This window comes from Podarcis tiliguerta (genome assembly GCF_965153285.1).
Source record: "Podarcis tiliguerta genome assembly, chromosome: 9".
Taxonomy (NCBI): Eukaryota; Metazoa; Chordata; class Lepidosauria; order Squamata; family Lacertidae; genus Podarcis; species Podarcis tiliguerta.
The window spans coordinates 14,950,396-14,973,092 of NC_139542.1; the positions used below are offsets into that span (position 1 = coordinate 14,950,396).

Sequence of the window (22,697 nt, forward strand, 5' to 3'; positions counted from 1 at the left end):
TATAAAACACTATTAACAGATCAGTAACAATAGATAAATAAATAAGCTAATATGACACTTACAGTGTGAGTCATAGTACAGTGGTACCTCGGTTTTCGAGCTTCTCAGAAGCCGAATGTTTTGGAACCTGAACATTCAAAACCCGGAAGTAATTGCTTCCATTTTCGAACGCGCCTCGGAAGTCAAACAGCTTCTGCATTTTTTAAAAAAATTCTCCATTGACTTTGCTGACCACCTTTTGTGCCTCAGCTGTCGAACGTTTCGGAAGTCAAACAGTCTTCTGGAACCAATTGCATTTGACAGCCAAGGTACCACTGTTTATGATTAACAAATCACTATGACATTTAGAATCAATATTAACAAAATAACTTTAAAAATGAACTAAACACTATTAAGTTTACACACACACACACACACACACACACACACACACACACACACACCTTCTTCCAATGACTCATAATCTTTCACTCTATTCAGTTCATTAAAATAATAGTAGCCCCACAGGGCTGGTCCATGAGCTCAATTAAAGCATTTGGACGAAACAGTAATGACCATAATTATTATTAGCCCGCTTCTCCTTCAAGCAAGAATCATCGCTTACTTGCTTCCCTGACCTACCTGTTCTCTGTTTTCATCACTTCCAGTTCTCCTTTTTTCCCTTCTTATGGCCCCATTTGCACTATACATTTAAAGCACTATGACACCACTTTAAACAGTATGCCTTCCCCCAAAGAATCTTGGGAACGCCATAATAAATAACAATAATTTATTATTTATATTCCGCCCATCTGGCTGGGTTTCCCCAGCCACCCTGGGCGGCTCCCAACAGAATATTAAAAACACGATAGAACATCAAACATTAAAAACTTCCCTAAGCAGGGCTGCCTTCAGGTGTCTTCTAAAAGTCAGATAGTTGTTTATTTCCTTGACATCTGATGGAAGGGCATTCCACAGGGTGGGTGCCACTACTGAGAAGGCCCTCTGCCTGCTTCCCTGTAACCTTACTTCTCGCAGTGAGGGAACTGCCAGAAGGCCTTTGGAGCTGGACCTCAGTGTCCAGGCAGAACGATGGGAGTAAGGGTTTGTTATTGAGAGTTGTTAGGAGGCCCCACTTCCCCTCACAGATCTACAATTCTCAAGAGTTCCCTGGGAAGGATTGATTGTTAAAGCACATTGTAGCTCTGTGGGGGAGATAGATGACTTCTGAACAACTCTCATCAACCTTTACAGACTTTCCAGTTGTCATTACTGATGTTCGTTTCAGTTTTCCTGCTTGAGACTTTGTTGCCATTGGAAGTAAACCAGGCTCCTTGTGTGAATAAAAGAATTCCTATATATTAGTGTATTTATTCATATCCTGGGTTGTTTGGTTTGGTTTTTCCTTACCACTTGCCCTATGTTCCAATGGAATTAAATTATTAAGGTTTGTATTTGTACCCCTTCTCCCAGATTTAGTTATTGTTCACCTTTGACACCCTCCATTCTGCCCTCCTCCACATGGCTCGGACTGCGTCCACACCTATGTTTAAAGCACTATGGTACCACTTCAACAGTCATAGCTTGCCCCCAGGGCATCTTGGGAAGCTACAATTCCCAGAGCGGTTTTGCAATCAACCCCTCCTTCCAGAAAATTCTGGGAATTGCAGCTCTGTGAAGGTAATAATGGTCTAACAACTCTCGGCATCCTTGATAAACTTCAGTTCCCAAGATTCTTTGGGTGAACCCATGGTTGTTAAAGTGGTATCACAGTGGCTTAAATGAATGATGTGGAAGTAGCCTTGTCTAGTTAATTTCTGGAGTACTGGCTGCTTTCGCTTGATGGACAACTTGTCCCAAGTTTCTAACGAGTGGTATAAAAATGTTCTGTTCTCATACTTCTGCAGCAACCAGAGCATCTTAGGCTGCGTGAGTATCACATTTTTCTGCTTTCCATTTGTTGTGGATGTGTACTTATGCATCTTGGTGCCTGAGGGAGAGTGTTTGAAGCATGACCAGCGAGTGAAATCAGGCGTCTTCACGTGCCGCAATGACATTCGCATTTCTTTTCTGCAGACAACACGTTTGAGGTGAAGCTGGTGAAGAACAGCTCGGGCCTAGGCTTCAGTTTCTGTCGAGAGGACAGCGTTTCTCCAGAGCAGCCAGGTTCCAGCATAGTCAGGGTGAAAAAGCTCTTCCCAGGGCAACCGGCTGCAGAAAGCGGACAGATCGAGGTTGGGGACGTCATCCTGAAAGTGAACGGAGCGTCTCTAAAAGGACTGTCCCAACAGGTCAGCACCACTTTCTGTTCGCTTGTTTCAGTTGTAGACACACCTTCCTCTTCAGCGTTTGTGCCTGATTTTTTAATCTCTTCTACATCTAGGAAGTTATTTCAGCTCTTAGGGGAACATCTCCCGAAGTCACCCTTCTCCTCTGCAGGCCACTTCCTGGGATACTGCCCGAAATTGACCCTTCTCTGCTGGTAAGAATGGTAGCACATTGGATGTTATGAGTGACTTTTTATGAAAATGTGCATCAAAGATTCCATTACAGTGGTACCTCGGGTTACATACGCTTCAGGTTACATACGCTTCAGGTTACAGACTTTTCCCACTTTTCAACAAGCAACGATGCTTTAATTGGTTTTTGAAAGGTTGGACAGAGTAACAACGAAAGGTTTTCTTTACAAGGCAAGTGTGACAGCTTCATATAATGTATGAATTCAATGGAAAGAAATGGCAATATTATATTTTGCATTTATTTACTGCAGAAGTAGACTTAAAACATAGCTTCATGGACATACAGTGGTACCTCAGGTTACAGACGCTTCAGGTTACAGACTCCGCTAACCCAGAAATAGTACCTCGGGTTAAGAACTTTGCTTCAGGATGAGAACAGAAATCGTGCTCCGGCGGCGTGGCGGCAGCGGGAGGCCCCATTAGCTAAAGTGGTACTTCAGGTTAAGAACAGTTTCAGGTTAAGAACGGACTTCCAAAACAAATTATGTAACCAGAGGTACCACTGTATTATTATTATTGTTGTTGTTGTTACTGTTATTATTATTTGCATACCGTCCTTCATCCGTAGCTCTCAGGGTGGTTTCCAACATAAAATTACAATATAAAAAATGCAAAATATAGAATAAAAACAAAAGTAATAACAGACCAATAATCCCCTCCTCCTGCAATCACATTTAAAAGGGTATAGGGCAGGCATGTCCAAAGTCCATTTTAGGGGCCCAATCCTGCCCGTCAGTCAGTTTACTTCCTGTGGCAGTTTAACAACTTCAATCCTAAAAAAACCTCAGCGACTTCAATCCTAAAAAATGGTTAGCAACTTTGGTCAGCCCCCACGGCCCTTCATTTCATCAAATCTGGCCCTCCTTGAAAAAATTTTGGACACCACTGGTATAGCGTGATAATCAGCTCAAGGCCTGGTTGAAGAGGAACATTTTTGCCTAAAGATGTATAACGAAGGCACCAGCCGAATCACCCTGGGGAGAGCCAGTGTGGTGTAGTGGTTAAGAGCGGTAGTCTCGTAATCTGGGGAACCGGGTTCGAGTCTCCGCTCCTCCACATGCAGCTGCTGGGTGACCTTGGGCCAGTCACACTTCTCTGAAGTCTCTCAGCCCCACTCACCTCACAGAGTGTTTGTTGTGGGGGAGGAAGGGAAAGGAGAAAGTTAGCCGCTTTGAGACTCCTTCGGGCAGTGATAAAGCGGGATATCAAATCCAAACTCTTCTTCTTCTTCATTCCTCAAACGGGGAGCCACTGCAGAAAAGGCCTGTTCTTGTGTTGCCATGAGACCTCTCATGGAAGAGCCACAAGAAGAAGGGCCTTGGATGATGATCGCAAAGTCTGGGTTGGTTCATATGGGGAGAGGCATTCCTTTTAAGCTTCACCCAAACAAAATGTGTGTTTTTACTAATCTAGTGTAGGAGTCTAATAGCCTCCAAAGTACTTTATACAAACAATGAAAACCTGGGTGGGTCGGTGGGGGCGTACATGTGCATTACGGATGACAGTGACCAGTGGCGTAGCGTGGGGGGTGCAGGGGGGGCCGGGCGCACCGGGCACAACATCTGGGGGGGTGCGCGCTCGCACTTGCAGCTCTCTGCCCCTACCTGGCTCACTCTCTCTCACTGCACTGCAGTGCTGGCTGTGCGAATCCGATCCGAGCCGCCGGGTCGCCGCCCACTGTGGAGGGGAGGGTGCCAGGCGTGCGGTGCGGAGAGAGAGCGAGGGACTATCTGGGGGAGGGACAGTGCAGCGGGGGGGGGGCGCAAATTACTTGCCTTGCCCCGGGTTAGGGGGCGCAAATTACTTGCCTTGCCCCGGGTGCTGACAACCCACGCTACGCCACTGACAGTGACACTGGCTCTCTGAAACCACAGCCAACATGCTTGGTCCTGTTTCTGCCATACTTTCTTCTCCTTTTTCCTCCAGACTCCTATCCATTCCCCTCAGCAGATTTTCCCCGATGTCAGCAAAGCCAACCCTCAGCAACCTAACGGGGAGCAAGACGACAGCTCGGACGAAAACGAAGCCACGGACAAGGGCAGGAAGCGGATCAAGTCCCCCTCTCGAAGGGACAGCTACAGCGACAGCAGCGGGAGCGGCGGGGAGGAGCTTCCTGCGAATGCAGCCCAGATAGCGAGCACAAAGTGGAGCTCCACCCTGTACCAAAACCCCAACAAATCAGCAGCTGAGGCACCTAGTCCTTATGAAACGCCCTGCAGCCAAGAGGAAACGATTCGCACCATATATTGTGCTCCTCATGAGACCCTAGGGAAACCAGAAACTGAGAACAGGCATGTGCTGTTGGCTCGTTTCGTTAAATTAATTTAGTCACATAGTTTGGTTTTTAACATGATAAGTTGTGAGTCCTGCTAGACTCAAAGGGGGAAACCATGTTTGCTGTGCATCTAACATTCCCCATTCATGTCTAAAATGGGGTTTGAGGTGGAATCCTAATTTTTGCATCCGTTTCAGTTGGGGGTGGGATTGCAGTTGCAGCAAGAGAGCAACAAATTCCTTTCTTTCCTCCAAACCCTGTTCTGATAACTGAAAAGGGACTGACTTAAGAGAAAAATGCCTGGGCCGATTGACTGCAGAGAGGTAAACTCTAGGGTAGGGAGGGAGGAGAAATTTGACTCCATTTGCATCTGAAGGCAAGCTTACTAATTCATGCTTTCCAAAGCAACACATGAACCAAAACAAAGTCACCTTTCAAAATTCGGACCTCTGAATTTTGCAGTGCAGGTCTCCGGCCAGGTAATGTGTCCAAAAGTACATATACTAGGGTAAATATAAAACATGTGTATTTGTGGAAATGACATACACAAATGCATTGCATTAGGGGGATTTGGTTTGCAAGAATGTGTACATTTGGTAAAATTACATATAGAGAAGTGTGTAATTTAGGGGGTTATTTTCAGGAGAACGCTGGTGAATTTTCTCAAGGACTGTTAAAAAATAAATTTGCAAACTGAAGTGGAAGTATGGAGAGCTGAACTTAAGACTGGAAAAGCTAGAAACTGAGAGAAACCAAAATTGACATATTCACTAAACCCTAGCCTAGAGGGTTCAGCTCCCTTCACCCCCACACCACTTTTGATTGAAAAATAATGTCCCAGTTCTGCTTTTCATTCAGAGCACTGACTTTCCATGCAGAGGGTCCTGAGTTCAATCCCTGGCATCTCTAGGTATGGCTGGGAGAGACCCCTGCCCAGTCAATGCAGACAGCACTGTGCTAAATGGATAATGGTCTGACTCCTACATTCCCATGTAGGGTGAACAGGGCAAACAGATGGCTACAATGTGGCTACCTCCATCTCCTCTGCTTTGGCCATGTGGATGGTCTTTTAAACCAGTGAACTGCCCTGAGGATCCCATTTCAGAATCAAGAGATGGGTTAAAAATATAAATTGCCGCCGTTGCAATTTCAACCCTCCTCCAGAGGCATTGGAGCCAACCTAAATTTTGATTCCTTTCTTTGTCTTCTTTTCCTTTTCCTTTAGTAACCCACCGTCTCTTCTCCCAATGGATTTGCCACCAATATCAAGATGTCGAACCTTCACATCTGGTTCAGCGGACGAGAAATACAGCTGCTCCGTCTCTGAGCTCGTGGCAGCGCCAGGAGGCCTTGCGTTGCTTTTGAGCCAGCTTGAAAAACACGCCGATGAATATGAACCAGTAACGTCCCACTTTTCCTTCTCAGTAGTTTGGGGGAGGGGGTTGCGTGTTTTTTTAGGTTTGTGCAAACACAGTGTCAGGGAACTGCCATCGGAGCGGGAGGCGAAGAGGAGGCTCCAGGACAATGGTGGAGAGGGTCCCAGTAGGGGGAGAGGTAGCCCATCCGCTGGGGAAGGAAATCAGCGTAACACCAGCGGAGAAGGGGGGGCAGATGGGGCAATCGGAGAGGTGGCTCCAGGACTCTTCGCAGGAGACCAGCGGAGAGGGCACGAGTACTCCGCTGCCCACACCCACTTTGCGCAGAAAACTTCCGCGCAGGCAAAGGGGGAGGAGACTGGGTGTCAAACAGCTTTTATTTCTGGAAGAGGTTTAAGAAACGCCCACTGACGGATTCTGCCAGCGACTAAGGCAGCCACAGAACTTGAGGCTGTCCAGACAGAAAGGGTTCAACCAGGCAACCTAGCCAGGAGTAACGGCAACTTACGCACGAGCAACCTCTAGAACCATTACACACAGCAAAACGCTGCAGTTTACCCGGTTGCAGCCCAGTGGACTTTTGCTCCGTCTGTGCCAATTTGCAGATCAGAACTCTACCCTACTTCATTCTGTGTGGACTGTACCATGTTGTTTTATTTTTATTGAAATACTCTGCTGCTGCTCTGGTCAGTTGGGACCTCCCCTACCCCATCGCAGATGCTTTTAGGTAAAAGTGAAAACACCGGGTGATCCGAACAGGGATGTTTCCTTGCCTATTGGCTCTAATTTTCAAGTTTAAAAAGAAATACCTGCAAGTAGATTTCAAATGGGCTCCAGGTTTAAACTGCGGAAGCTATTTTTAGTGCATCCACTTAGAAACTGCCCAAAAGACACCTTGTGACATGCATAAATGACCTCAATTATCTCCTCCTTTGTGTCATGCTGTCTTGAACTATCCTTGTGTATTGGGGATGAGTGGATCAGTCTATTTCTGTCCCATGCCAGTTTTGCACATGTTCATTCATAGATCTTCTCCATCCTGTTTCCACACATTAATCTGCAATTTTTTAAAGAATCCAGACAGAAACCCATATTTAAAAATATTGGTTGGTGTACACATTGATTAACATGACTAAGTTAGAGCCATTCGTTTCAGTGGGTATTCTCTGATTAAAACAAAGTTGAATACCGTCCATTTTTTCTCAATTGGCATATTTCTAAACATGCTTTATTCTTAAAATATACTGTTTTTAAAACATGGCAGAACAACTGCATTGCAAAATTCAGAGGAAAATCCAAGGGAGAGTTCTGTTCTGATCTGCACGTTAGTCCAGGAGGTGCAAATTGGTTTGTTCGCAGAAATTGCATTCCTCAAATACCGCCACATAGATAGATAACACATGCAGATCTATGTAGCTGTGTATGTGTATTGTGTTGCTAGTTCTCAGTCTGAAACGTGCTGAAAATGTGCTTCCTTCCAGGAGGTGGAGCTCCGTGTTGTCCTGACTAAATCAGAGAAGGGTAGCCTTGGTTTCACTGTGACCAAAGGCAATGATAACGTTGGCTGTTACATCCATGACGTCGTTCAAGACCCTGCCAAAAGTGATGGGAGGTTACAACCCGGAGATCGACTGATCAAGGTGAGTTGGAATGAAGCAGAAGAAGAAGGGCCACTTGGTTTGTTTCCTGCTATGTTGAAAAACAAATCCACAAAGAGTCCAGAGGGTGGCAACACGAGAACAGTGGCTCCCCATTTGTGGAATACCCTCCCCAGGGAGACTCACCTGGCGCCTTCATTACATATCTTTAGGTGCCAGGCAAAAGCATTCCTCTTGTTATTATGCTCTGTGTCTTTGAAGGGCATGGGATGCAGGTGGCGCTGTGGGTTAAACCACAGAGCCTAGGACTTGCCAATCAGAAGGTCAGCGGTTCGAATCCCCGCGACAAGGTGAGCTCCCATTGTTCGGTCCCAGCTCCTGCCAACCTAGCAGTTCGAAAGCACGTCAAAGTGCAAGTAGATAAATAGATACCGCTCCGGCAGGAAGGTAAACGGTGTTTCCGTGCACTGCTCTGGTTTGCCAGAAGCGGCTTAGTCATGCTGGCCACATGACCTGGAAGCTCTATGCCGGCTCCCTTGGCCAGTAAAGTGAGATGAGCGCTGCAACCCCAGAGTTGGTCACAACTGGACCTAATGGTCAGGGGTCCCTTTACCTTTTATCTTTGAAGGGCAGTATATAAATTGAATAAATAAATAAAATTAAAAGATAAAACTTGGGGGGAAGGCAAAACAGTAGCACTGAGGCTGTTGCTGCTTAGACTAAAGATGTTTGCAGTGGGCTAAAGGATTTGCAGTGGCCGTGCGTATAGCCTGGTCTGTTGGAGAGACATCTCAAACCTCAAAGTTTCCACGATAGCCTTGTTAGTTTATATTTAGCTACAGTGGCTGTCAGTGCAAGAACAGTTTACTTAACGATAGCTTGTGACACCCACATTGGTTGTACACGTCCTTTCTAAGGGCACATCGCTGGTTCCTTTCGGAAGTATTATTCCAACAAGCATTTAGACTTTCTCAAGGTGATTTTCCTCTATGCATTTTTCATATTATCCTTCTGAGTTCTTGCTTTGATGTTGGTTTTTATTATGTATTATTTGGTGCTGTTACATACTATTTAGTGCTGTGCACCTTTTCTCTAATTTTGCTTTGAATGTGTTTTATGAGGAAAAAATGGGATATAAATTAACTGATTTTCACCGAGAAGATGCTAGTATCCTAATTCATACTGTTTGTAGTTCCCTATTCCAATCTTCAGTGTTTGTATCTTGCGCTGTGTGTGTGTGTGTGTGTGTGTGTGTGTGAAGGGGTCCTTGTGCAAATCCCATGTGTTTTTGTAAGCAGCTTTGAATCTACAATCAAGTGGTATATAAAATTTGTGAAATAAGTAAATAAATAAAATGTCTGCCCCCTCTCCCCCACCCTCCAATCACCATGACAGGCATCTAAAGAAGTGTGCATGCACACGAAAGCTTATACCAAGAACAAATTTAGTTGGTCTCTAAGGTGCCCACCTAACAGTTCAAAAGCACCCTTAAGTGCAAGTAGATAAATAGGTACCGCTTTATAGCAGGAAGGTAAATGGCGTTTCCGTGTGCTACGCTGGTGCTGGCTCGCCAGAGCAGCTTCGTCACGCTGACCACGTGACCCGGAAGTGTCTTCGGACAGCGCTGGCTCCCAGCCTCTTAAGTGAGATGAGCGCACAACCCTAGAGTCGGACACGACTGGCCCGTACGGGTAGGGGTACCTTTACCTTAAGGTGCTACTGGACATTTTTTAAAAAAAATATTTATATTTCAACCATGACAGGCATTCATACATTTTGCCAGCAAATAATAGTGTCAGACAATCATTTCACTGTCTGGAAATGCTACTTAGGTTGTTTAAATTATTGCCGCATCTCAGATCTCTCTCTTTGATATTCATCTTCACAGGTTAATGATACAGATGTCACTAACATGAGCCACACAGATGCTGTCAGTTTCCTCCGAGCTGCTCCAAAGACAGTCAGGCTGGTGCTTGGGCGTGTTTTGGAGTCGCCCAAGTTTCCCGTGCTGCCGCATCTACTGCCTGACATTCACTTGACATGCCATAAGGAAGAACTGGGTAATCCAAACTTTCGTGACCTCTGCCCATCCGTCCTCTTCCGTTTACAAAAGCAAAATATGTATGGTGCTATTTCTTCTCCTTTGCCCCTCCAGGCATCTCCCTTGCAGGTGGTCACGACAGCCTTTATCAAGTGTTATACATTAGCGATATCGCTCCAAAATCTGCTGCAGCCGTAGAGGGGACTCTTCGTGCTTTGGATGTCATCCATTACATTAATGGGATCAGCACCCAGGGCATGACTTTGAAAGAGGCAAAGAGGACGCTGGAGATGTCGCTTCCAACAGTGGTGTTGAAAGGAACAAGGTACTTCCTAGGAATGGCTAAATGCTGTACTATTTATTTTCTTTGTTTCTGCCTTCCTTCCATGATGCAGCTCAAAGTGGCCTACATGCAGTCTTCCTTCCAGGCACCTGACAAGAGCCCAGTCAGCTTAATTTCAGTAATGTACCATAGATTCCGGCGTATTAGGCAACTGGGAGTATAAGACGACCCCCCAAATTGGCGGTCTTATATGCGGCAGTGGGCGGCGGGCTCCGCGCCAGGAGGAAGATGCCCAGCGAAGCTGCCCAGCGATGCTAAGCCGGCTTCACTGGGCAGCTTCCTGGACCGGACCGGAGCCCGCTGCCCAGCAAACCCATACCCGGCGTATAAGATGACCCCCCGACTTTTTGGAGGATTTTCCAGGGTTAAAAAGTCATCTACGGTACATATATTTTGGGCTCAGATTAAGACATGCTGAGGCCTTAAACTCTGTGTCAAGTTTCAGAGGCCCCATAACACAATGCCTCTTTTTTGTAGTGCTAAGAGAAAAGGGTAACGAAAATAAGAATAACCAAGTTTCATATTTGCGTATGTACCAGAACATAGGCAAGGATGCAACTAGAAGCGAACAATCAAATTAAAGCATGTTTATTGAAAGTTTTGGTCAATCCAGCACAGAGATCACATGTGATCCCAGTTAATAAGGTGGTGAAGAATTGCACATCTTGACTACAGACAGATATCACATATATTTTGAACTGTTTGTACAAACTGTGTTTAAGAGTTTCTTATTTTCTCAGGGATGGCCATCCAGTGTTTCCAAGATCCAAAGGCCCCGATAATTCAACTCCAAGGTCAATAAAGCATAATGGTAAGGGCATAAATGTATTCAAGTTTTACAAGCTGATTTCCTATTTTGCTGTGTACAGTTTCTGAAAAGTGGCAACAAGAGACTGGGCCTTATCTGTGGTGGCTCCCTTGATTGTGGAATGCTCTCCTCAGAGAGGCTCACCTGGTGCCATCATTACGTGTCTTTAGGCGCCAGGCAAAAACATTCCTCTTTACCCAAGCCTATGGCTATTAAATAGTCTATGACTTGTGAAAAGGCGGGGGGGAAAGAGTGTTGTTATGATGACTATTTGCTTTCTATTTTTATTATGTTTTTATCATTGGTGCTCTGTAATGCGTTTTTAATGATGTACACCGGCCACTGGGATCTTCTGATAAAGGGTGGTATTTAAATTGATATTATTATTATTAGCTGCAACAACAACATCCTCGAAATTATATTTAAGAAAAATAAATAACTTTTAATTGCAAGTTGGCTAAATTTGAAGTTATACAGTGGTGCCTCGCAAGACGAAAAGAATCCGTTCCGCGAGTCTCTTAGTCTAGCGGTTTTTTCGTCTTGCGAAGCAACCCTATTAGCGGATTAGCGCTATTAGCGGTTTAGCGGCTATTAGCGGCTATTAAAGGCTTAAGGGATTAGCGGATTAGCTGCTAAAAGGCTATTAGCAGCTTAGTGCCTTAGAAAAAGGGGGTGGGGAGCGAAAAAAAACCCCAGGAATCGCAAGACATTTTCGTCTTGCGAAGCAAGCCCATAGCAAATTCGTCCTGCGAAGCACCTCCAAAACGGAAAACCCTTTCGTCTAGCGGGTTTTCCGTCTTGTGAGGCATTCGTCTTGCGGGGCACCACTGTAATTTGATACATATCGGTTTGTTGGAAAATAACAAATCATGCAATTTCTACACTCTTCTCGTAGGTCATTTACTTGGAGACCCCTATGGCAAAGCAGAAATAGGACCTGAGGCATATGCACCGAAAGTAAGTAACTGAGAACAGTTACTCTCTCCCCTTGTTGCTGCAGGAGGAGGAATCGTGCCGCACAATGAAATGTTAGTGTTTTAAAGGGGAACAGCTTTGCGCAGGGAAAATTTACATCAGTGGTGATCTAGGCTCTTCACATGGTCTTCAGCTTGTCAACAGCTGGAGCTGGATCCAGCAGATTTCCTTCCTTTTGAAGAAAGGGTATCCTTCTGGCAGATGAAATCTGTTTCTGACAGAGGAGATTATTTCTGCCAATGGGAGAAAACCTTCCCATCCAGCGTTTTTGACTGTTCAGTTATTAATAAATATTAAATACCCAGTATTTAAGCAGAAGTAGACATGAGTCAGATAATGCCATTTACTGGATTTTTTAAAAATATTAGGTTAGTCAGGTTTTGAAGTACCTGGAAAAGTTTATTTGAAATTTGCATATTTGAGAATATCAGACTAGCCTCCTTCCTCTGACTTTCTGTAAGCCGATTCAATCAATTGTTTAGCGCTACCTAAAAGTGCAGCTTCCCTTATTTCTTTGTACGTCCCTTCTTTTGAATTCAGAGAGAAACCATAGTCGACTCTTAGGCCTGAACTAGGCAGGTTTTGCCTGCAAACCAGAACTGGAAACCACTATCAAACCATGGTTCCCAATTCTGGTTTGTGGATATAGGCTATGGTTTGTACAAACCACAGTTTGCCTAGTTCAGATGTTAATAGCAAACCATTTTCAATTGGTCAGTCAGCAAGTCAGGGTGGGTAATGGAGAAAGGTTCCTTCATGTAATGCCAAACCATGGTTTGGCGCTGTCTGAACCATGTCTTACCTAGTTAGACGATGAGATGGATTGAATCTGGGGCCTTCTGTGAGCTACGCATGTGCTCCAGCAGTGAGCTGCATACTTCCCTGAATTGTGGGGCACCAAAACACCTAAACCCAAGTGCTTAAAGAGAAAACTGATTTATGATTCTTGGTTTTGTTAGGTTAATGGTGAAATGAACAACAGCCACTATCCAAAAGGGCCAGGGAATGTCACCGTATCTAAAGACATTAGTAGTCAGGCCTCAGATTTTTCCAGCTACAGTAACAACTCAGGTAAGGATGACAAAGTGGGACATTTCTGTATCTCTCTCTTACAAAAGCTTTTAGGAGTGCTCTGAAACAGTAAAATGAATGAGGGTGCTGTGCCTAAGTATTCTAAGTTGTATTGTCCGGCTTCAGTGTACTGTTCTTGAACAATAATGTTGTTAGAACTGTATATTTATTTGGATGCTATTCAACCAGTGGCGTAGCGTGGGGGGTGCAGGGGGGGCCGGCCGCACCGGGCGCAACATCTGGGGGTTAGGGGGTGCAAATAAACGGGTTAGGGGGCGCAAATCCACGGATTAGGGGGCGCAAATTACTTGCCTTGCCCCGGGTGCTGACAACCCACGCTACGCCACTGTATTCAACCAAGTCTTACTTAGCGTTGACCCATTGAACTTAATCAGTATGGCTAAGTTAGGTCCGTGATTTTCAATGGGTTTACCACCCAAAGTGCTGTGGTGTTTTGCTGTGAACAGGTCTCTTCCTCAAGCAGCTTTCGATATAGATTTCCAGATAACACCAGAGGAAGGGTGTGGGAAACATGGAGAAACAGAGACAAGGGGAAATTAGATGAACGCAAGCAATGATAGCTGAGTAAACTTGCGTAGATCGCACAGTCCTATAATGATTTCCTTCTTTTCCAAGGAAGGGGAGGGGAGAGTAAATCTGCTTGCTTCTTTTTCAAGGATTACCTAGCACTGAGAAACAAAGAAGAGATTTTCAGAAAATTGTATTGCCTTTCAGCAAGGGGAGCGGGGCTTTGCAACTCCACATGTTCCTCCTTTTCTTCTCCCTGTCAGCAACAGCTATGTGACATTGTTTTATTTAAAGCAGAGGCGCAAGACGATGATTCTTACGATGTGGACGATCACAACGAAGTCATTCAGTACCTTTTAGATGTTGTAGATGAAGAAGCCCAGAACCTGCTAAACCGTAGTAACGCCACATCTGGGAACCACCTGCCAGGTACAGCCAAGTGAGACATCGGTGAAAAAAATCCCACTAACAAGAGACCGTTCCAGAGTTGATGTACTTCACAAGATTGAATTTTATTAGGCCTGCAACTCATTTCTTATTAGGTCGTCGCTATCTGTGATGCAAATGCCTTGTTAGTGCTAATTCGGTCTGCACGCTCATTAACTTCCAGGGAAGCTTTCTCAGCCAGAAGTTGCTGATAAGCATTGCTTAACCGTTGGCAAAATTGTTGATCTTTAACAGTTGCAGAGTTCTGTCTGATGTAGTTTCAGGCTCAAAGCTGGAGGCTCCCATTTCAGGGTATCTTGGAAAATAAACACCGGTGTGTTGCGTATTTGAAATGTTTGTGTGAGTCTTGCTAAACCGCAACATTTTTTTTTCCTTGAGAGAAGGGGCTTTTTGGTGGTGGTGCCTCAGTTGTGATGATGAGTCATGGACTGGCCAGATGCAGAGGACTGGTGGGAGGCACCAGCTGGGGAACCCCCAAGGAAACCCCCAGGGGAAGAAGGCTCGGAGCCAGGGGATTGGTGGTGGGACGATGATGAGTGAGAAGAGGGAGCAGGCTGGGAGGAAGAGGTTGTGGTGATCACACAGGGTCCCTGGACGTTTCACCGTCTATTGATCCCTGGGCCACCACTTTATTTCTCGCTGCCACCACCTAGGTCCTACCTGGTACAATATTGAGTCCAGTCAGGGTTAAATTGGAACATAAACTTTTGTTTATTTATTGCAGTTTAACAAGCGTGTGGTTTCATAAATGGTATCGGTCAATTACAGTCATGGGGTGCCTATCCAGACCTATAACTTCCACTACCTGCTCTCACTCACTAAACCACCTCTCAGATATTTACTCGTCTTCCTAGCTCCTAACTGTTCCTGACTCAACTTATTTCGCTACCCTAACTCAACCTACCCACAGACTCTATCCCAATTCACTCCCACTCCAACCAACCACCCAACGAACTCCCCTTCACTCACACACATACATACACACACACACACACACACACACACCCCAGAGCTGGTTTTATAGTCCCTCTGACTCCACCCCCCTGGGTTCTGATTGGGTAACAACCTGTTTAACTATTTCACCTCCAGCACTCTCATATGTTAACGTCACATAGGTATCAGAGTGCTCATGTGTGTGTGTGTGTGTGTGCGCGCACACACTCAGGCCAACATCTGGTGACAGCAAACAAGCAGAAAAGCTAACGAAGCATAATGAAAGTATAAAAGGCTCAGAAATAGGAAAGTCAGAAATAGATCCCTTCACCAAAGTTGGTAGCTTATTTCCCTTCAAACAATTTGCTGAAGAAATAAGTGGTTCCTTTAGTGTCTGTGTTTCAGCTGCTGTTAGTTGTTTCCTACCCTTAATTATTATGCTTGGCCATACTATTCGGATAGCTAAGCATTTAAGGAGCAGCAGCTGGACCTTTTCCAAGTTAGCCCCATGGATGTAGTAAGGAATTCTTCTTTTTTCTGGCAGGTCTCCTGTGTCTTTTATTAATTGTGTGGCAGGCAGATGTTCAACCGGGGGAAATCTCCAGCAGCCCTCTCCCCTCCCCCACAGCCCTAACCTTGTTAAATAGTGGCACACACTTGCATTTAGTGAGTGATTAAAGCCTATCGGTCCTGATCATTTGTGTGTGTTTTTTTCTTATTTTTTGACGCCATGTTTCTCTCACAGTAGAGGCAAATGGGAAACTTGCAGAAGAGAAATCAGAAGACACAGACTGTGATGGGTCATCGTTGCCTGACGATTTCCCAGAGGTAAAATAAATATGGTAGCAGGATTTTTTTTATTTAAAAATTGCACTGGTTTTATATGTGTAATTGTTGTATATATGCAGCTATTTTTAATAGTTTTCACTTTTTTATTTTTGCTTCGTCTGTAATTGTTTTATTTGTTTTCATAATTGTATATTTTACCTCCCCCCGGGACTTTACGGTAAAGGGCAGCTTAAAAAAGAAAATATAAATGATTAAAATTGTGCAACCTAATCTGCTGATATGTGATTGAAAGCCATCCAAAATATTGACTGTCTGGCAATTCGCATAGTATTATCAGCGTCTTTGGTGGGTGTTGTGGTTGTCAGCACAAAATGGTGGCTGTAGGCAGCAAAAAGAAAGAGGTGACACTATTCTGTGTTCTCCCAAAGAAAAGAACTGAATAGAATAAGGCACAGATTTTTTTGCATAAAAGTTTTCTACCTTGCTAGTTCCCTGCTATGTAATTATAATTCGTTTTACAAGTGGTCTTGTTCTGTTTTTCTCCTTAGCCACCCCAAATAAATGGCTGTGAAGAATATTGTAATAACAAAAGGATTTCTGAAAGGTGAGGTTTTTATTTTAATGGAGATATACACAAGGCCAGTCCTCCTTAATTTGGCTCATATTTACTGGTTTTGACAGCTCAAAAAATTGAAATAAAAATATTGTGTGATAATATAGTCTTAGTCACACTTAGCGATATACAGTGGTACCTCAGGTTACAGACGTTTCAGGTTACAGACTTTGCTAACCCAAAAATAGTACATCGGGTTAAGAACTTTGCTTCAAGATGAGAACAGAAATCGCACAGCGGTGGCACAGCAGCAGCGGGAGGCCCCATTAGCTAAAGTGGTACCTCAGGTTAAGAACAGTTTCAGGTTAAGAACAGACCTCCAGAATGAATTAAGTTATTAACCCGAGGTACCACTGTACTTGAAATCGGTGTTTTTTGCTGTTGCATGGAGCCCAACAGCTTGGGCTCCATCTGCACTGTGCATTTAAAGCAGCATCATACCACTTTATAAACAGGCATGGCATCCCCCAAAGGCTCATGGGAACTGTAGTTAGTTAAGGTTTCTGAAAGGTGTTCGGAGAACCCTGTTCCCCTCACAGAGCTACAGTTCTCAGAGTGGTTTAATGATCAGTTCCTCTCCCAGGAATCTCTGGAAATTTTAGCACTCTGTGGGGGTAGACAGGTCTTCGAACAACTCTCAGAAGAAGCCTTAACAAGCTGCAGTTCCCAGAATTCTTTGTGGGAAGCCACCCAGTGTATAGGGCGGGTGGGGCCGGATATAATGGGCACATGTTTCCATGTTCCATTCCATATTTCATGTCACATGCCGTTAAGGTCAGGCTTCCTTTGCCTTCTGCAGATTATGCTTTGTTTTCTGTGACCTTGTAAAATGTCGAATAAGATGGCCATAAAAACGCAAATGGAAACTACCTCCCTCACATGAATCATACTAAGATTTGGCATATATAATCTAATTAAGTTGGTAATTCCAACTTTCATTTGAACTTCCATTGCTTGGAACGTTTTGTTTCTCAAGATAATTTTTTGTCCCTTGTGGTGGGGGAATGCGGACACAGTTTTGGGTCTTTTTAAGGAAATGTTTGTATTTTTAAGATTACCCCAGCGGCCTCTGGCGGGTCAGGGAGACGACGATGAGATTACCTGGGGAAGTGACGAGTTACCGATTGAATCAATAAACCAGCAGCAGTCTGTTAAAGGTAAGCAATCAAAGAGAGAGGGGCCAATTCGCAATATTTTTGGTCTTCTGTAGATTACCTGTTTATTCAGTATTCATTCTGATTTGCTTCCAAGTAGTTTATACAGAGGTTAGATTTTGTCCCATCTTTATTAAACAATTGTTCTGACTCTTATACGGGGCGGTTATAGAACAATGATGTCATTGCTGGATGCTCAAGTCTTTCTGTCAATCATTCAGTCACCCCACACTTAATCCTGCCACTTCCCTAATCACAAAGACCTGGCTTTCTTTAAAAAGTGGGTTGTTATTATGATGATTAATTAAATTTGTATACCACAATTCCTCTGAAGATCACAGGGTGGTTCGCAACATAAAAATACAAAATGAGAACATAAAGTACATAATAAAACAACAACAAACCAATAACCTGCCCCCCTTCCCACAAACACATTTAAAAGGCCATGGAATGTTCAATCAGCAGAAGGCCTAGTTATAGAAAAACATTTTCGCTTGGCAACAGGCAGGCTTCCTTAGGGAGAGCATTCCACAAATAGGGAGCCACCACAGAAAAGGCAGGGGACGCGGGTGGTGCTGTGGTCTAAACCACAGAGCCTAGGACTTGCCGATCAGAAGGTCGGCGGTTCGAATCCCTGCGACGGGGTGAGCTCCCATTGCTCGGTCCTTGCTCCTGCCAACCTAGCAGTTCGAAAGCACACAGTGCAAGTAGATAAATAGGTACCGCTCCGGCGGGAAGATAAATGGCGTTTCCGTGCACAGCTCTGGTTCGCCAGAAGCAGCATAGTCATGCTGGCCACATGGCCCGGAAGCTGAACGCCGGCTCCCTCAGCCAGTAAAGCGAGATGAGCGCCGCAACCCCAGCGTCATCCGCGACTGGACCTAACGGTCAGGGGTCCCTTTACTTTTACCTTACAGAAAAGGTCCGTTCTCGTGTTGATACCCTCCAGACCTCTTGTGGAGGAGGAACACAAAGAAAGGCCTCACATGATGACCACAGGGTCTGGGATGGTTCATATGGGGAGAGGCGGTCCTGAGCTGTTTAAGGCTTTATAGGTCAAAACTAGCACTTTGAATTGGGCCCAGAAACTGATTGGCAGCCAGTGCAGTAGGCCCAGATTGTGTTACATGCACAAGACATCTTTCTCCGGAGAGCCACCCTGGCTGCTGAATCTCTGCACCTGCTGAAGTTTCAAAACTGTCTTTCAAGGCAGCCCCACATATAATATGTTGCAGTAACCTAACCGGTAATCTCCCAGGCCTTTGACTAATTAAACCATCTATAGCCTTTTAAACTGGGAGGGGTCATTGTTTTTGTTTCTTGTTATGGTATGTATTTTTGTGTGTTTTTTTATATTGCGAACCGCGCTGTGACCTTCGGATGAGGGGGCAGTATAGAAATTTAATAAATAATAATAATAATAAACACATTTAAAATACATAACTACCCCAAAAGAATCCTGGGAACTGGAGCTCACCTCCCACAGCACCCTTCGCAAACACGGTTCTTGGGAACCTTTGGGGTAAGACATGTGATTTTAAAACACAATGTGCTTGTCTCTACAAGAACTGTCCCTCAACCTCTCGGCACCAACGTTTGAGCTGCAAGACTACGGCGTACAAACCAATCTACCTTGTCTGCAAAACGCAGCGAATTTGCCTGGCATAAAGGGTTTGCACTGTACTCATTGTGCAAGAAACGTTAACAATGCAGATGGTTATTTATTAGTTTCTGTTAAATTTGAGCCGACATTCACAAAAATCTCAGAAAAGTGCTGTTGGTAGCAACCTTTGAAGCACCAAGCATGGAGGGATAATGAGAAACGGGGGGTTATTTACCACCCAAGTTATTTACGGGGAGCCTTTACAAAAGCAATAATCATGATATGTTTTCATCAGCCGCTGACAACTTGAAAGTGGCATGTGCTGCCAGGCTGGCAACTGCTGCTATATTTCATGGGGTGGCAGAATAAGACTGGATTTAGGTGGATTTTTATAGGCGCTCATAAATCCCATCTCCTTCCCGTGCCAGATTGCCCTTTAGTCACCGACGAAGAGCTTGCCGCACTTCCGATCGTCCAAGTCCTTCCTTCGGGCAAATATACAGGGTCCAAATTGAAGTCAACTATCCGGATGCTGCGAGGCCTATTGGAACAAGGCGTCCCTTCAAAAGAGATTGAGGTGAGTGTACACTCTCTTGCGCTGTGGACACAATCCTAAGAGTTGGAAGGGACCCAAAGGGTTCTCAAGTCCAACCCCCTGCAAGGCAAGAATCTCAACTAAAGCATCCATGACAGATGGCTACCCAACCTCTGCTTGGAAACCTCCTGTTCAGGAGAACCCACAACCTCCCTGGGGAGACTACCCCACTGTCAAACAGCTCTTAGCGTCAGAAACTTCTTCCTGAGGTTTAGGAGGAATCGCCTTCCTTGTAACTTGAAGCCATTGGTTCCGGCTTTCTCCATCTTCCATGTGACAGGCCCTGAGGGACGGCTGTCATGTCTCTTCTTGGAATATGAGAGGAGATAACATGGGAATGCAAACAGGTCTGCTTCACTCACCTCTGATTCTCAGTGGACATTTCCCCTCCGAAAACTCAGGTCGTTTGTTTTTGTTTTATTCCCCTACATTCTTACATGTTTTCTTACACGCACACCATAAAAACTAATCTGCTTACACATACTTTAAGCCTGGTTCAGTCTGGTGTTGTTGTTTTTCTAAAAAAAAATCATGTACATGTATTGTTAAATGATGTTAGTCAACTACACGTCTCATTACAGAATCTTCAAGACCTAAAGCCCTTGGATCAGTGTTTGGTGGGCCAAACAAAGGAAAACAGGAAGAAGAATAGATATAAGAACATACTGCCTTGTAAGTCCTGATTTCCAAAAGGCCACTTGTAGTTTAATTTGTCTCTTTATCCTTTCCTGAAGGGTTTCCCTCAGCTTGGTAACTGCGCGTAAATTCTCTGTGCTAGGAGATAATCTGTATTGATTGTGTCAGTAGAGGTGCGATGGATGTTCCCCAAGGTGGGATTTGGTGAACTGAGGATGAAAGGGAAAGTGAGTGAGTAGGGTGGCTCCTTTACTGCATGTGGGCCTTGGATCAGTGGCAGGAATGCCAAAATGGTTACCCAACCAGCTAAAACACGGTACACCAGCCCTGCATAAGTAGTAGCCCACTTGAAGCTTGATAAATATCTTGTTTCACTTCCTGCTTGGGGTTTGGCACCCTTTCTCTGCCCCCGCTTGTTCTCACCGTAGAGGATGGTGGCTTAGTTGGTCGAAATCTGCTTGGTCACTTTCAAGAGCCGTGGTTTGATATCAGCTAGGATGATGGGGGGATATTTTGAATTAAGAAAGCTTCTCTAGGGCTGGAGAAGTGCCAAATTGGAAAGCTGCGTTTAAGCACCAAGACAACAATTCTGTGGGACGTACCAAGGCAGCTACGTGAATGAGAAATATTGCTGCCCTCATTATATCCAGCTTGCCCCTGGGGTGCAAGCCCTACGTACCTAGTATTAGGTGTTTGGGTGGTAACGGCGTTCTGTTTGACACCGTAAGTGCCGAGTAAACTCTCTTGAGACTGAATCCCATGCAGCCTATTTCCTGAGAGCAGTTAATATGTGCCACTATATTCAGATGTATTTAAAAGATCTCGCTTGAGCCAATGCCCCCTTTAAGAAAAGGACTCCCAAAGAAAACATAAGGTTAGGTCACTGTGACACATGCACGGGCAGTACAGCAAATAATTTAGTATCCTGTCCTGGTTATCACACTGCATCCACTAACCTTTACCCAGTGTCCGTTCTGCTTGGGCAGAGTTTACACACTATCCCTCTGCTCTGTTGCTCACCCTCTGTTCATTTCCCAAGAGATACTTAGTGGGAGAGGCAAGTTCCAGAAATGCACAGCTCCATCAAATTTCCCAATAGAAAACAGTACGGTGTTACAGATTGCAGTATATTGAGACGTTTATTTTCTGGGATGTGATTCCTGCTTGCTGTCCGATAATTGTACGAAGTGGTGTTAGGATCATTGCCCTCTTATGCACGAAATGTATGAAAATCCTCATCAAAATAACGAGCTTCAGATTCAAGAGATCCAAGATCCTAGGAAGGTTCTCAAGGTACTTCCAGAAGGACTATAGCCTCAAGTTACTAATAAGGAACTGCAGAGGTGTACTTGAAAAATTGAAAAATGTTGGTTTTTCTGCATGTGGTGTATTTGGCTGGGGCCAAGCCAACAGGGGCTGGTACTCTCTTATCATGCCCCACTTGAGAGCTTCCCAGCCCTGTCCAGTTAGCTATTAGAATCATAGAATCATAGAGTTGGAAGAGACCACGAGGGCCATCGAGTCCAACCCCCTGCCAAGCAGGAACCACCATCAGAGCACTCCTGACATATGGTTGTCAAGCCTCTGCTTAAAGACCTCCAAAGAAGGAGACTCCACCACACTCATTGGCAGCAAATTCCACTGTCGAACAGCTCTTACTGTCAGGAAGTTCTTCCTAATGTTTAGGTGGAATCTTGTTGGAGACAAGAGTGCAGGATTCAGTAGAGCTGACCTGGCAAGCCATTTCTTACATCGTTCTTCCCCATTTCCCCAATGCACTTTATTCTGACTTGCATCTAAGAGGCAGCTTCAGAACTGACAGAGAAGAGGAGAAAGCAGGTGTGTGAATCTGACTTGAGTGTGCAGTTTTCATGCATGTAAATGTCCCAAGGGGGGGAGAACATTGCCCTCACCCCCAACAGTGAGGTATTAAGTGACCTATCTCCATATTTGGAGTTCGAGCCCTCACTGCTGAGAAGACGCACATGCCTTTTGGACTACACTAGGAAGGAACTTGCACACCTGCTTTCCCACATTTTTTTAGCATTGCTTCCACAGCTGTGCCAAGGCATTTTGAAGAAGCTTTGAAATAATGTGACTTCATGTTGTGTTTGAGGTTATGCTGTTGTGATGGCCTGGGATTCCGATTCGGAGGATGAAACAGAGGAATCCCGGCCTGCACAGGAGTCCCCGCCTCCAGGGCCGGCTGAACTGGGGCAAGGCCTAGATGCTGAAGAGCCTGCACCTGTGGCAGTGCATCAGGAGCTGGCCCCAGGTGAAGCCCTTCTGGCCCCAGAGAGGCTTGACGACTCAGTGGCCACAGGTGAGCCTCCTCCAGGGCCCAGTAACCCTTCGGCCTCTCCTGATCTGCAGAGGTTTAGAGCAGAGAGGCGAAGGGAACTGGTTGCCCCCAG

General features: G+C 45.0%; 1 protein-coding gene across 17 annotated transcripts in view; it reads left to right on the forward strand.

Annotated features, from left to right (window-relative positions):
• PTPN13 (protein tyrosine phosphatase non-receptor type 13) overlaps positions 1–22,697 on the forward strand; it is a 170,088-nt gene that overhangs the window by 134,889 nt on the left and 12,502 nt on the right. For 5 of the 17 annotated variants that reach the window (XM_083398108.1, XM_083398120.1, XM_083398124.1 and 2 more), the window contains 16 exons: positions 2,056–2,270; positions 2,363–2,461; positions 4,425–4,789; positions 5,999–6,173; positions 7,631–7,789; positions 9,636–9,807; positions 9,903–10,113; positions 10,872–10,942; positions 11,835–11,896; positions 12,874–12,985; positions 13,808–13,942; positions 15,639–15,721; positions 16,231–16,286; positions 17,349–17,452; positions 19,481–19,629; positions 20,229–20,319. In XM_083398108.1, coding sequence (XP_083254234.1) covers positions 2,056–2,270; positions 2,363–2,461; positions 4,425–4,789; positions 5,999–6,173; positions 7,631–7,789; positions 9,636–9,807; positions 9,903–10,113; positions 10,872–10,942; positions 11,835–11,896; positions 12,874–12,985; positions 13,808–13,942; positions 15,639–15,721; positions 16,231–16,286; positions 17,349–17,452; positions 19,481–19,629; positions 20,229–20,319 — 2,259 coding nt within the window. The remainder of the gene's footprint in view (positions 1–2,055; positions 2,271–2,362; positions 2,462–4,424; positions 4,790–5,998; positions 6,174–7,630; positions 7,790–9,635; positions 9,808–9,902; positions 10,114–10,871; positions 10,943–11,834; positions 11,897–12,873; positions 12,986–13,807; positions 13,943–15,638; positions 15,722–16,230; positions 16,287–17,348; positions 17,453–19,480; positions 19,630–20,228; positions 20,320–22,697) is intronic. The other 12 variants (XM_083398117.1, XM_083398121.1, XM_083398109.1 and 9 more) reach the window with 3 other exon arrangements.